Source organism: Ictalurus punctatus, chromosome 13, assembly GCF_001660625.3.
Source record: "Ictalurus punctatus breed USDA103 chromosome 13, Coco_2.0, whole genome shotgun sequence".
Lineage (NCBI taxonomy): Eukaryota > Metazoa > Chordata > Actinopteri > Siluriformes > Ictaluridae > Ictalurus > Ictalurus punctatus.
In genome coordinates this window covers 482,501-497,500 of record NC_030428.2, presented here as the reverse complement: position 1 = coordinate 497,500, position 15,000 = coordinate 482,501, and the positions used below count along the sequence as shown (strand labels likewise).

Genomic DNA, 15,000 nt, shown 5'->3' with positions numbered 1-15,000 from the left:
CTCCACAAACGGGTGACGAAGGAAAGGAGAACTGCGTTCTTTTTGGTTTGCATGGTTTGATACGTTTATATATCTAACAGGATGACTCCGCCCCCATCCACAGGGCATGAGGGATCACTGAATGGTTTGATGAGGACACACACTGCGAACACCTGCACATATCACACCTCAACACAACCGAACACATGGACAGATGGATGGATGGATGGAAGGTTTTGGTAGATGGATATATGGAAGAGATTGGAAAGATTGGATGGAAAGATGAATTGATTGATGGAAGGAATTGATAGGTGGATAGATGGACAGATGAATAAATAGATGAAGTTTTGATGGATGGATTGGATTGGATGAATAATACACGGATTAATGGAAGGTATTGGTAGATGGAAGGGATGGATGGATAGATAGATGGATGGATGGGATTGGAAGGATTAGATGGACAGATGGATGGATGTTCTCGAGATCCACGGTCACCATGACCAGTGTAGAGCTCTTCCTGAAGATGAACAAATGAATCAAAGTAGAAATCTCTCGTTACTTCCGTAGAACGAAGGCATCGTTTGTTCCTCCGAGAGAACGCTTTGTCAGAGTATTTGATGTTTACGGCTCTTTTCTCCATCTTCTCTCAGTTTACGACGTGACTGAGGAAAAGCTGGACTCGAACACAGGGCAGCTTTCCCAGAAAACCACCACCCCCAACTTTCTGAACTAGTGGCCAGGACATCTGAGTCACCGTCCTCCCTCGTGTCCTCTTCTGCCAAAATCCAAAGGGCTTTGAATAAAAACAGCTGTAGCAGCCAGAAATATCCTGCAGTACTCTTCTACAATATGTTTTGTAGTACTGCAGCAGCGTAGGAGCCCGTACGTGAAGACTGTAGGTACCGAGGACTGACGTAGTTGACTGTTTGTGTTGATCTATACCAATGCTTTAGGCCTTTCGGTTGGCCTTGCTTTCTCTGAATCATCTGGATTGATAAAAGTTTCCCTTGTGCCTCTGGCACGGCTCGACCTGAGCAAACATGTCCGTACTGGCAACGTGGTGCTGGAATGAACTTCCCCTGACTACCCGAGTCTTCAAACCAAGCCTTCCTTAAACATGTACACGAGAACTTGTACTCATCCTGCTGACCCCTTTTATTAGTTTTATTCCTTCATCTTCACAGGGTCCTGGTGGATCCGTAACCTATCAGTCACCCATTCGCCTACATTTTTGGGAGAAACCTGGAGAACCCAGAGCAAACCCATACAGACTTGGCGAAAAGGCGTGAAACTCTGCAGCTCAGGATTAAACCAGGAACCCTGGACAGGTGACATGGTTTTAGTTTGATAGTACTCTTAATCCCTGATCTATTGGTACTATCATGAAGATACGTTTATAATGGAGACGGCTAAATAGCGTATATATATATATATATATATATATATATATATATATATATATATATATATATATAAAAACCACTTAATTGCAGTAGGAAATTAAAGCAAGTGAAGTTCTGACATGGTCTGTTGTGTAAGGTGCGGAGATGCCTAGGGAGCAGCAGTACTCTGGCAGAGTTTACGCATCTTAATACCACACTGCCAACTATTCCAGGAATGGCCCGTAAAAGAACACTCAAATCCAGACCCATATGGAGTTCGTTAAACAATTAAGTCTGCTTGAGCCTCCAGGCTTGGCAGTGATGGAGCTGCAATGATTACCGTCCACCAGCAGGACGCACCAAAGCTCCAGGAGAGACGCAGGATCCGGGACGGCATCAGGATGGATCCGCACCATCATCATCTGCACCTGAGCCCTGATAACCAGGCCCAAAGAGTTTATCAGTTTACCAATGAGTGGGTACGTACACGGTGAACACATCACTCGAGGTATTAAGAAACATTTTTTAAAAAACATTGATTTCACAGATCCTTTTCACAAAAACAACGAGCGTCCATGTATTTATTCATTCGGGGTTTTTTTTTCATTTTGGAAAGATAACAGGAAACGTTGTGTACACTACAACCACCATACAATGTTTCCGGACGTTTCCACTCGAGACCCGTGTTTGATTTTAGCTCCAATTTGAATTTTAGTCCATGCGAAGGCAACGGTGACTGCGGCGGAGTGTGAATAAAGAGGAAAAGCGGATGAATGAGTAGTTAGCAGAAGGTGCTGATCGAGGACGACCTTTTCTTTTTGTATATTCTATGTTGGAAATCTTTTGATGAGTTCAGTTCAGACTTGACACTGAGGGCTGATCATAGATCACAGCGCTGCAGGACATGTCCAAGCCTACGTTCACTCTCAGCTGTGCTGAATAGCAAGATGAAGCCCTTGTGGTCTCTTTTGCCCCAAATCCATCCAGAGTGGCATTGGAGTAAAGTTCAAAGTTTTCAGAAATAGACTTTCTATTTGAAGCTGAAGTTGTTTAACTACACTGTGTTCTGAGGAACATGGCTCAGCATGAAAAGTAAGTTCTCCGGTCTTGTGAGAGAGTCGTCGGTGCAGAACCATAAGTCCGGGGTGGAGCTAGCTGAGCTTCAATTTCTCCTAGAAGTCTAACCCTTAACCCACAAGACACTGTACACCAAACAAACCCTAACCAGCTCTGGGTTCAACTCCGCCCAGGACTGCGGTCGGTTCTGCGGCGAGGGGTACTCTGCTCTGGAGTATTGGTAAACAGGACCAATGATCAGCAGAGAGCAGCATGTGCACGTCATAACATGCTCTGACAGTACATTACCCATGAGGCCTGGCGTCATACTTGAATTCCAAAGACACTAAACAGACAGAAGCTGGCCGCGATGCAGAGTTGAAACACGTGTCCATCTAAACTTTCCTGTAGATGCTGTAGAAGATCTCGTTCTGAGGACATGATGATAGCATTAAGGATAGATTCCTGACCGCCCTGAGGTATGAAATGTGTTTTCAAGTGTAGGTCATGTGTTTGGTGTCTGCCAAACATACCAATAGTGCCAGTAGACACTTTAGAGTGGCAGCGTCACTGGTCCTGGCATGTAGAAGCTTTATGAGCAGTAATAGTGGCAGTAGAAGCTTTATGAGCAGTAGTAGCAGCAGTAGATGCTTTATGAGCAGTAATAGCGGCAGTAGATGCTTTATGAGCAGTAATAGCGGCAGTAGATGCTTTATGAGCAGTAATAGCGGCAGTAGATGCTTTATGAGCAGTAATAGCGGCAGTAGAAGCTTTATGAGCAGTAATAGTGGCAGTAGATGCTTTATGAGCAGTAATAGTGACAGTAGAAGCTTTATGAGCAGTAATAGTGGCAGTAGAAGCTTTATGAGCAGTAATAGCGGCATGTAGAAGCTTTATGAGCAGTAATAGTGGCATGTAGAAGCTTTATGAGCGGTAATAGTGGCATGTAGAAGCTTTATGAGCGGTAATAGTGGCATGTAGAAGCTTTATGAGCGGTAATAGTGGCATGTAGAAGCTTTATGAGCGGTAATAGCGGCAGTAGATGCTTTATGAGCAGTAATAGCGGCAGTAGAAGCTTTATGAGCAGTAATAGTGGCAGTAGAAGCTTTATGAGCAGTAATAGTGGCAGTAGAAGCTTTATGAGCAGTAATAGTGGCAGTAGAAGCTTTATGAACAGTAATAGTGGCAGTAGAAGCTTTATGAACAGTAATAGCGGCAGTAGAAGCTTTATGAACAGTAATAGTGGCAGTAGAGACTTTATGAGCGGTAATAGTGGCAGTAGATGCTTTATGAGCGGTAATAGTGGCAGTAGAAGCTTTATGAGCGGTAATAGTGGCAGTAGAAGCTTTATGAGCGGTAATAGTGGCAGTAGATGCTTTATGAGCTGTAATAGTGGCAGTAGAAGCTTTATGAACGGTAATAGTGGCAGTAGAGACTTTATGAACAGTAATAGTGGCAGTAGAAGCTTTATGAGCAGTAATAGTGGCAGTAGATGCTTTATGAGCAGTAGTAGCGGCAGTAGAAGCTTTATGAACAGTAATAGTGGCAGTAGAGACTTTATGAGCGGTAATAGTGGCAGTAGAGACTTTATGAGCGGTAATAGTGGCAGTAGAGACTTTATGAGCGGTAATAGTGGCAGTAGATGCTTTATGAGCAGTAATAGTGGCAGTAGATGCTTTATGAGCGGTAATAGTGGCAGTAGATGCTTTATGAGCGGTAATAGTGGCAGTAGATGCTTTATGAGCGGTAATAGTGGCAGTAGATGCTTTATGAGCTGTAATAGTGGCAGTAGAAGCTTTATGAGCGGTAATAGTGGCAGTAGAAGCTTTATGAGCGGTAATAGTGGCAGTAGAAGCTTTATGAGCAGTAATAGTGGCAGTAGAAGCTTTATGAGCAGTAATAGTGGCAGTAGAGACTTTATGAACAGTAATAGTGGCAGTAGAAGCTTTATGAGCAGTAATAGTGGCAGTAGAAGCTTTATGAGCGGTAATAGTGGCAGTAGATGCTTTATGAGCGGTAATAGTGGCAGTAGATGCTTTATGAGCAGTAATAGCGGCAGTAGAAGCTTTATGAGCAGTAATAGTGGCAGTAGATGCTTTATGAGCAGTAATAGTGGCAGTAGATGCTTTATGAGCAGTAGTAGCAGCAGTAGATGCTTTATGAGCAGTAATAGTGGCAGTAGAAGCTTTATGAGCGGTAATAGTGGCAGTAGATGCTTTATGAGCAGTAATAGCGGCAGTAGAAGCTTTATGAGCAGTAATAGTGGCAGTAGATGCTTTATGAGCAGTAATAGTGGCAGTAGATGCTTTATGAGCAGTAGTAGCGGCAGTAGATGCTTTATGAGCAGTAATAGTGGCAGTAGATGCTTTATGAGCAGTAGTAGCAGCAGTAGATGCTTTATGAGCAGTAATAGTGGCAGTAGAAGCTTTATGAGCAGTAATAGTGGCAGTAGATGCTTTATGAGCAGTAGTAGCAGCAGTAGATGCTTTATGAGCAGTAATAGTGGCAGTAGAAGCTTTATGAGCAGTAATAGTGGCAGTAGAAGCTTTATGAGCAGTAATAGTGGCAGTAGATGCTTTATGAGCAGTAATAGTGGCAGTAGAGACTTTATGAGCAGTAATAGCAGCAGTAGATGCTTTATGAGCAGTAATAGTGGCAGTAGATGCTTTATGAGCAGTAATAGTGGCAGTAGATGCTTTATGAGCAGTAATAGTGGCAGTGGATGCTTTATGAGCAGTAATAGTGGCAGTAGAGACTTTATGAGCAGTAGTAGCAGCAGTAGATGCTTTATGAGCAGTAATAGTGGCAGTAGATGCTTTATGAGCGGTAATAGTGGCAGTAGATGCTTTATGAGCAGTAATAGCGGCAGTAGAAGCTTTATGAGCAGTAATAGTGGCAGTAGATGCTTTATGAGCAGTAATAGTGACAGTAGAAGCTTTATGAGCAGTAATAGTGACAGTAGAAGCTTTATGAGCAGTAATAGTGGCAGTAGATGCTTTATGAGCAGTAATAGTGGCAGTAGATGCTTTATGAGCAGTAATAGTGGCAGTAGATGCTTTATGAGCAGTAGTAGCAGCAGTAGATGCTTTATGAGCAGTAATAGCGGCAGTAGATGCTTTATGAGCAGTAGTAGCAGCAGTAGATGCTTTATGAGCAGTAATAGTGGCAGTAGAAGCTTTATGAGCAGTAATAGTGGCAGTAGAAGCTTTATGAGCAGTAGTAGCAGCAGTAGATGCTTTATGAGCAGTAATAGTGGCAGTAGATGCTTTATGAGCAGTAATAGTGGCAGTAGATGCTTTATGAGCAGTAATAGTGGCAGTGGATGCTTTATGAGCAGTAATAGTGGCAGTAGAGACTTTATGAGCAGTAGTAGCAGCAGTAGAGACTTTATGAGCAGTAATAGTGACAGTAGAAGCTTTATGAGCAGTAGTAGCAGCAGTAGATGCTTTATGAGCAGTAGTAGCAGCAGTAGATGCTTTATGAGCAGTAATAGTGGCAGTAGATGCTTTATGAGCAGTAGTAGCGGCAGTAGATGCTTTATGAGCAGTAATAGTGGCAGTAGAAGCTTTATGAGCAGTAATAGTGGCAGTAGAAGCTTTATGAGCAGTAGTAGCAGCAGTAGATGCTTTATGAGCAGTAATAGTGGCAGTAGATGCTTTATGAGCAGTAATAGTGGCAGTAGATGCTTTATGAGCAGTAATAGTGGCAGTGGATGCTTTATGAGCAGTAATAGTGGCAGTAGAGACTTTATGAGCAGTAATAGTGGCAGTAGATGCTTTATGAGCGGTAATAGTGGCAGTGGATGCTTTATGAGCAGTAATAGTGGCAGTAGATGCTTTATGAGCAGTAATAGCGGCAGTAGAGACTTTATGAGCAGTAGTAGCAGCAGTAGAGACTTTATGAGCAGTAGTAGCGGCAGTAGATGCTTTATGAGCAGTAATAGTGGCAGTAGATGCTTTATGAGCAGTAATAGCGGCAGTAGAGACTTTATGAGCAGTAATAGTGGCAGTAGATGCTTTATGAGCAGTAATAGTGGCAGTGGATGCTTTATGAGCAGTAATAGTGGCAGTAGAGACTTTATGAGCAGTAATAGTGGCAGTAGATGCTTTATGAGCGGTAATAGTGGCAGTGGATGCTTTATGAGCAGTAATAGTGGCAGTAGATGCTTTATGAGCAGTAATAGTGGCAGTAGATGCTTTATGAGCAGTAATAGTGGCAGTGGATGCTTTATGAGCAGTAATAGTGGCAGTAGAGACTTTATGAGCAGTAATAGTGGCAGTAGATGCTTTATGAGCGGTAATAGTGGCAGTGGATGCTTTATGAGCAGTAATAGTGGCAGTAGATGCTTTATGAGCAGTAATAGCGGCAGTAGAGACTTTATGAGCAGTAGTAGCAGCAGTAGAGACTTTATGAGCAGTAGTAGCGGCAGTAGATGCTTTATGAGCAGTAATAGTGGCAGTAGATGCTTTATGAGCAGTAATAGCGGCAGTAGAGACTTTATGAGCAGTAATAGTGGCAGTAGATGCTTTATGAGCAGTAATAGTGGCAGTGGATGCTTTATGAGCAGTAATAGTGGCAGTAGAGACTTTATGAGCAGTAATAGTGGCAGTAGATGCTTTATGAGCGGTAATAGTGGCAGTGGATGCTTTATGAGCAGTAATAGTGGCAGTAGATGCTTTATGAGCAGTAATAGTGGCAGTAGAGACTTTATGAGCAGTAGTAGCAGCAGTAGAGACTTTATGAGCAGTAGTAGCGGCAGTAGATGCTTTATGAGCAGTAATAGTGGCAGTAGATGCTTTATGAGCAGTAATAGTGGCAGTAGAGACTTTATGAGCAGTAATAGTGGCAGTAGATGCTGTATGAGCAGTAATAGTGGCAGTAGAGACTTTATGAGCAGTAGTAGCAGCAGTAGATGCTTTATGAGCAGTAATAGTGGCAGTAGATGCTTTATGAGCAGTAGTAGCAGCAGTAGATGCTTTATGAGCAGTAATAGCGGCAGTAGATGCTTTATGAGCAGTAGTAGCAGCAGTAGATGCTTTATGAGCGGTAATAGTGGCAGTAGATGCTTTATGAGCAGTAATAGTGGCAGTAGATGCTTTATGAGCAGTAATAGTGGCAGTAGATGCTTTATGAGCAGTAATAGTGGCAGTAGATGCTTTATGAGCAGTAATAGCGGCAGTAGAGACTTTATGAGCAGTAGTAGCAGCAGTAGAGACTTTATGAGCAGTAGTAGCGGCAATAGATGCTTTATGAGCAGTAATAGTGGCAGTAGATGCTTTATGAGCAGTAATAGTGGCAGTAGAGACTTTATGAGCAGTAATAGTGGCAGTAGATGCTTTATGAGCAGTAATAGTGGCAGTGGATGCTTTATGAGCAGTAATAGTGGCAGTAGAGACTTTATGAGCAGTAACAGTGGCAGTAGAAGCTTTATGAGCAGTAATAGTGGCAGTAGATGCTTTATGAGCGGTAATAGTGGCAGTAGATGCTTTATGAGCAGTAATAGTGGCAGTAGAGACTTTATGAACAGTAATAGCGGCAGTAGATGCTTTATGAGCAGTAATAGTGGCAGTAGAAGCTTTATGAGCAGTAATAGTGGCAGTGGATGCTTTATGAGCAGTAATAGTGGCAGTAGAAGCTTTATGAGCAGTAATAGTGGCAGTAGATGCTTTATGAGCAGTAATAGTGGCAGTGGATGCTTTATGAGCAGTAATAGTGGCAGTAGAGACTTTATGAGCAGTAACAGTGGCAGTAGAAGCTTTATGAGCAGTAATAGTGGCAGTAGATGCTTTATGAGCGGTAATAGTGGCAGTAGATGCTTTATGAGCAGTAATAGTGGCAGTAGAGACTTTATGAACAGTAATAGCGGCAGTAGATGCTTTATGAGCAGTAATAGTGGCAGTAGAAGCTTTATGAGCAGTAATAGTGGCAGTAGATGCTTTATGAGCGGTAATAGTGGCAGTAGATGCTTTATGAGCAGTAATAGTGGCAGTAGATGCTTTATGAGCAGTAATAGTGGCAGTAGAGACTTTATGAGCAGTAGTAGCAGCAGTAGAGACTTTATGAACAGTAATAGTGGCAGTAGATGCTTTATGAGCAGTAGTAGCAGCAGTAGAGACTTTATGAACAGTAATAGCGGCAGTAGATGCTTTATGAGCAGTAATAGTGGCAGTAGAAGCTTTATGAGCAGTAATAGTGGCAGTAGATGCTTTATGAACAGTAATAGCGGCAGTAGATGCTTTATGAGCAGTAATAGTGGCAGTAGAAGCTTTATGAGCAGTAATAGTGGCAGTGGATGCTTTATGAGCAGTAATAGTGGCAGTAGATGCTTTATGAGCAGTAATAGTGGCAGTAGAGACTTTATGAGCAGTAGTAGCAGCAGTAGATGCTTTATGAGCAGTAATAGTGGCAGTAGATGCTTTATGAGCAGTAGTAGCAGCAGTAGATGCTTTATGAGCAGTAATAGTGGCAGTAGATGCTTTATGAGCAGTAATAGTGGCAGTAGATGCTTTATGAGCAGTAATAGTGGCAGTAGATGCTTTATGAGCAGTAATAGTGGCAGTAGATGCTTTATGAGCAGTAACAGTGGCAGTAGATGCTTTATGAGCAGTAATAGCGTCAGTAGATGCTTTATGAGCAGTAATAGTGGCAGTAGATGCTTTATGAGCAGTAATAGTGGCAGTAGATGCTTTATGAGCAGTAATAGTGGCAGTAGATGCTTTATGAGCAGTAATAGTGGCAGTAGATGCTTTATGAGCAGTAATAGTGGCAGTAGAAGCTTTATGAGCGGTAATAGTGGCAGTAGATGCTTTATGAGCAGTAGTAGCAGCAGTAGATGCTTTATGAGCAGTAATAGTGGCAGTAGATGCTTTATGAGCAGTAATAGTGGCAGTAGATGCTTTATGAGCAGTAATAGTGGCAGTAGATGCTTTATGCGCGGCGTCTTCAGTGCTTAAAGGAATTGTCATAAAAATTCTAGAGGGAGACGAAACACACTCCAAGCAGCACTTAAAATTGGTCAGTTTTAATCTTCAAACTCTTTCACATAATAAATAAACGCACACGATTTACAAACGTCAGGTACACAACTGGAGAAACCAAAAATAGCTTGCTGTCATAAGGAAAGTGTGCACTTAAGACGGCTCAGAACGGCGTCAGACTCGTGCAGTGCCGTTTACGGGCGAACGAGTCGACACGTGACCGCGATGCAGAGAGACAGACGTCACGTTTCCACGATACAACATCAGGGAAAACTTTTTCCTTTTCTTTTTTTTTTTTTTACAAGAATAATCCTCACAACACAACAACATCAACATCAACATCAACAACAACAAAAAGTTCGACTGTTGGTACTGGGCAGTTGGAGAGGTTACTAAACGAATACACCGTCAAAAACAATGAGTAACATTAGTGTGGAGTTAGTGTGCTTTCATTCACAATATGCTAAGCAGAATATAGTAGCTTTCATTCGTTGTTAGCATAACATTTTTTGGGGGTAAGTAGTCCATCATTTCATAACGTCAACATAAAGAAAAGTGCTTCTTACAGGTTGCTCGCCAACATTCCTTAAAATTCCAGACCTGCCAATCCCACTGGTCTAATCTAGAAATCAGATGGCTACCGTATATATTTAAGCGACGTTAATTATATACACGTGTCTAACGTTAGCCAAATCACGCGCACGTATAGATTTTATTTCATCGAGGAATTTAAAACAAAAAGCACATGAGATGAGGGAAGGGGTGGGGCTTACATGGGTTAAGTCAGTTAATATCAGAGAGTTCAAAACTGTCAATCATTCCAGATTCATATGTTGATTGGCTCATCATCTCAGCTGCTTTACTGGAGAGAGAGAGAAATACGCAAAACGCCTGAAGGTTGGCAGGTCTGAGATTCCTTTAAGAAAACATCTGTACTAATAAAAACCTCTGCGCTCAGAACATGACATCTTCACTATATAAGTTTCCCCAAGTGTGTGTAACGGGATTCTACACCACCAACTAAACCTGACGAGAGAAACATCTCCGCGTTTCGATTCCCTGACCGCTTCTGCTCTAAAATAAAACTCTTATAACTATTACAGTCAGTGTGTGAATACAGATCTTCAAATATAATAACGATTACGTCTTCTAAATTCAAAATAATTTGTAGAAATCTTACAGGTAGCAGTGTTCTCTAGTTTACTTTCTTTAAAAAGGGATGATCAAAGGATTTAAAATAGTTCAGTGGGACAGAGCGGGGAATTCAATACACTGATTTAAGAGGGAGAAAACATGATGACGGGAGACAGGAGAAACCCAAACCGCACCCCATGAGAAAGCAGGTGAAGAGGAAAAAAACAAACCCCCAGATCTATCAATTCATTCATTTAAAATTTGTATTCTTCAGTCCTGAAACGCTTTCGTTCGGACTAGTAACGTGTGGGAAAACCCGCCGTCCTCAAGAGGAGTCTGGAAAGTGGGAACTAATCACAGAATCCCATAATCCTTAGGGCAGATCCAGCGTGTTGTGCTAGGTTGTGTCTAGTCTATCGCAGCGTCCACGTCGTCCTGCGCGTGCAGACCCGTGGTCATTCTGGCAATCAGTCTGTGCTTCGTCTCGTCTCGACTCAGGTGTGCGCGTGCGTTTTAGTCGCCGTTTTACCGCCGTAGATATTCACACCTCTGTAATTTGCAGATCGTCAGAGTCGTTAAGAGAGGGTGGGCAAACCTCTGCGCTGTTCCTCCGCTCCCAGGGCGAGACCGTATCGCTACTGCTTACTTGAAAAAAAGGCGGGGAGCCTCCTGGAGCGACAGGCGGCTGCGTGGGCTGCCCCGCAGGAGACCGCGGAGGTCCGGCTCGTCCCACGCCGTGCTGATGGCCCGCGGGGAAGTGGCACTCTGAGAAGTGGAGCTCGGCGGAGATGGGCGAGCGAGGGACTGGGGGGCCTTGTTCGCTGCAGTAAAAGCTGGAGGGGGGTTCCCGGCGCTCCTGTAGAAAGGGTGAGAGCAGAAGGGGAATAAAGTCACACACACACACACACACACACACACACACACACACACACACACACACACAATGAACATTCAGTCAGTGAGAAAACACATGGTACCATTTCTAGTGTGTTCAGACATGGTAGTACAGGCTAGCATCAGTAGTAATAGCAGCACAAGCTTTGGGAGTGGCAGCAGAAGCTTAAGAGGCATTTAGTAGTAGTTGAAGCTTTAAGGATGGCAGCTTCAGTGGTAGAAGCAGTAGAACAGTTAAGTGGCAACTGCAGTGCTAGTGGCATTAGAAGCTTTGGGAGTGGCAGTGGCAGCTTTAGTGGTAGCGGCAGCGTAGCTTGAGGAGAGGATGCTCTAGTGGTAGTTAAAGCTTTGGGAGTGGCAGCTTCAGTAGCAGTAGAAGGTTTGAGAGCGGCAGCTTCAGTAGCAGTAGAAGGTTTTGGAGCGGCAGCTTCAGTAGCAGTAGAAGGTTTTGGAGCGGCAGCTTCAGTAGCAGTAGAAGGTTTTGGAGCGGCAGCTTCAGTAGCAGTAGAAGGTTTGAGAGCGGCAGCTTCAGTAGCAGTAGAAGGTTTTGGAGCGGCAGCTTCAGTAGCAGTAGAAGGTTTTGGAGCGGCAGCTTCAGTAGCAGTAGAAGGGTTAGGAGTGGCAGCTTCAGTAGCAGTAGAAGGTTTAGGAGCGGCAGCTTCAGTAGCAGTAGAAGGTTTTGGAGCGGCAGCTTCAGTAGCAGTAGAAGGTTTAGGAGCGGCAGCTTCAGTAGCAGTAGAAGGTTTTGGAGCGGCAGCTTCAGTAGCAGTAGAAGGTTTAGGAGTGGCAGCTTCAGTAGCAGTAGAAGGTTTGAGAGCGGCAGCTTCAGTAGCAGTAGAAGGTTTAGGAGCGGCAGCTTCAGTAGCAGTAGAAGGTTTGAGAGCGGCAGCTTCAGTAGCAGTAGAAGGTTTTGGAGTGGCAGCTTTGTGGCATTGGAAGCTTTAGCTACTAAAACAGTGATATGCAGCATATCTTATAATAATAATAATAATAATAATAATAATAAGCACTCAGACGGGTAGCAGCATGAAGAACAGTGGTAGCGGCTGCAGCCTGAAATTTTACTCTGCGAAAGCTAACCAGCAGCAGACGTCACAGATAAATAGAGGAGACATTAGCTAAAATCAGCCTTTCAGACATGAAGTGGGAGTGAGCGTCGAGGGTACAGCACACATGCAGCTCAAGTATTTAGCACAAAGCCATTAAGGGTTACGGCAGGTGTTAAACCGTATCACGTATACGGTTCTGAAATGAATGGATGTGCGATGTTCTGGATGAACGATGACGAACGCCGAGGATCACAAGGACAGAGGAATGATCATTCACGGGAAGATGCTCCTGCACATTTACACACACCAAACATCACGACCCGCTCCTAAACACCCTTCTCCGCGCCGCTGGATAAAAACGCTCGGACGCGGTACCGGACCTGCCTGTGCACGTCTAACAAACTCCAACACACACCACGCAGCGTAGCACAGGGAGTGTTTATATCCGTCAAACGCCTGATCCTATCGCTTTTCTACAGCAGTGCGCTCGTCAAAACAGAGCCCGCTCAAAAGATAAGCTCGTTTCACAACCACGGAAACACACACACACACACACACACACACGGGTAAAACAACTAGCAACCTTCAAACAAATGTGCTTCCAAAACCGTGACGCTTCCACCTTAACACTAAACAACGTATCTAAACAAACATCTACTAAAACGTGACGTACTCAGGCTCGCGTTTAACCCAACGTACACCGTGTAACAGGAACCATACCTTTTTTCTTTTCTCCTCCTTTTTAAATCTGTCAATTAAAACAAAACAAAATGAGGGGAAGAATAACCTCCCTTCTATTTCTGGAAGCGAGAGAGAAAAAGCCCAAAACAAGATCAACCCTCACCTGAAAAACGAGCTGCTGAAGTTTACATTCGGTCAGGACTGCGTGTGTATCGGGTATGGTGAATTATGAATGTATAACGCATTACTAAAGACGCGTATATCGCACGTTTCCAGTGTCGGTGCATGGAGATCGTTCTTCCTAACCAGAACCAAATCATTTCATGATTTGAATACGCTATTAGCGTTAGAACGCGTTCGTAATGCAGAACAGACGCGTTCTCGTGAATATGATCGTGTGCGTAATTCCTTATTAATATATATATATATGTTGTAAATATTCCTTTATACGTACACGGCCGTGAATTGTGTTCTAGTCCAGTGAAACATCTGGGTCCTGATGATGATGATTACTGTTATTATTCTACTTCTCGCGTTATATTTAGCAACATGACCTCAACGTAAAGGAAGAAAACGTGACTTCATTTGGAAGCGCTAGTGTGAACAGGAAGTGAGGCGGGGTCTCGGCAGCGGCGTGACGTTGGGATTTACTACATCTCCTTTGGGAGCAAGTGCTGACGATCCCACAAGCTTCTCATCTTCCTCCATCACCAAGGCGTGGGGACAGAAAGTGCCTGGCCCCCTTAATCACTGCTTGTAGCTACGTTCCTTATATTTATCGTCAGCGTAAAATGTAAACGCGAAACGAATCCATTAACAAAAAAAGGAGTGGGCTCTCGAGTGTATGACATTTTATTGTGAGACGGAAACCACGCGGACGCAGACCCGTTCGCCGTTTCCTCCGGGATGCACCTCCGCGAGCCGTGCTGCAGAAATGCGGGTGAGGAAGTGAGATCGATGGGGTGATGGATGGATGGATGGATGAACGGAAGTGGCAGTATGAAAGGCGTCATGGATGAAAAGTCGTCCAGGCGTGACATGAGAGCTGATTTTAGTCGGTTTGTTTGCTTTTGATGTGTTCTGTGGGTTAAAAAACAAAAAAGGCAGGGAAGCGGAAAACTAAAAAAAAACGAATAGAATATTCTAATAAATCTACAGAAGCTCTACTGCGTTACACGCTGAGCTGGGATGCAAACAAACAGGGGGGGGGGGGGGGTGTGGGGGGGATGGGCTGCGATCTCAACACGTACGTGCTGCGTTCGCCACTGCGGGACGTATACCTCGGAATACAAGGGTTCGAGAACCTTCTGGCCTGACGCATCTGCAACAACACAGCGCACAGCTTGATTAGGAGAAAAAAAAACGAGAGAGAGAGAGAGAGAGAGAGAGAGAGAGAGAGAGAGAGAGAGAGAGAAGGGGCTAAAGCATCAATTATTTAAATATAAGCTTGCTGGCTGCTTTTAAAGCGCTCCATCGTTGTGCCGTGTTGTGTTGATGGACGTGACGACGCTTCAGGAACTGTTCCCGGGGCCGGTTTATACTTCCGTGTTGACACGCGTTCGCGTATCTGCGCTGGCCCGTACGTTCACGGTTAAAACGATCGATCCGAATGATACGGGACTGAAGAGGAGTCCTACGCGGCTCGGGGCACGTCAGAAAAACAGACGCTACTTCCGTAAATGATTCTAATCGAGGATCAGACTCGCTTTTAACCCGTTTCCACGTCCCTGTGAACTGTTACATACAGTTCAAACGTCCTCCACGCCGCCTGACGCCCGATCGGCAGCGGCCTGGGGGACGTGTCAAAGTGATTCGGGACGTAGGACCTCCCGGCGTTATCGCATCCTG

The 15,000-nt window shown here is 44.1% G+C and overlaps 1 protein-coding gene across 3 annotated transcripts in view; it reads right to left on the bottom strand.

Moving 5' to 3' along the window:
• Positions 1-9,422: 9,422 nt before the first annotated feature.
• plekha1b (pleckstrin homology domain containing, family A (phosphoinositide binding specific) member 1b) overlaps positions 9,423-15,000 on the bottom strand; it is a 15,820-nt gene continuing 10,242 nt past the window's right edge. The window contains exons 12-13 of one of the 3 annotated variants that reach the window (XM_053685109.1): positions 14,403-14,473; positions 11,028-11,384 (exon numbers count right to left, since the gene is read on the bottom strand). In XM_053685109.1, the coding sequence (XP_053541084.1) occupies positions 11,171-11,384; positions 14,403-14,473 (285 nt within the window). In that variant the 3' untranslated portion in view covers positions 11,028-11,170. Of the gene's footprint in view, positions 11,385-14,402; positions 14,474-15,000 lie in introns of all 3 variants that reach the window. The other 2 variants (XM_053685110.1, XM_053685108.1) reach the window with 2 other exon arrangements.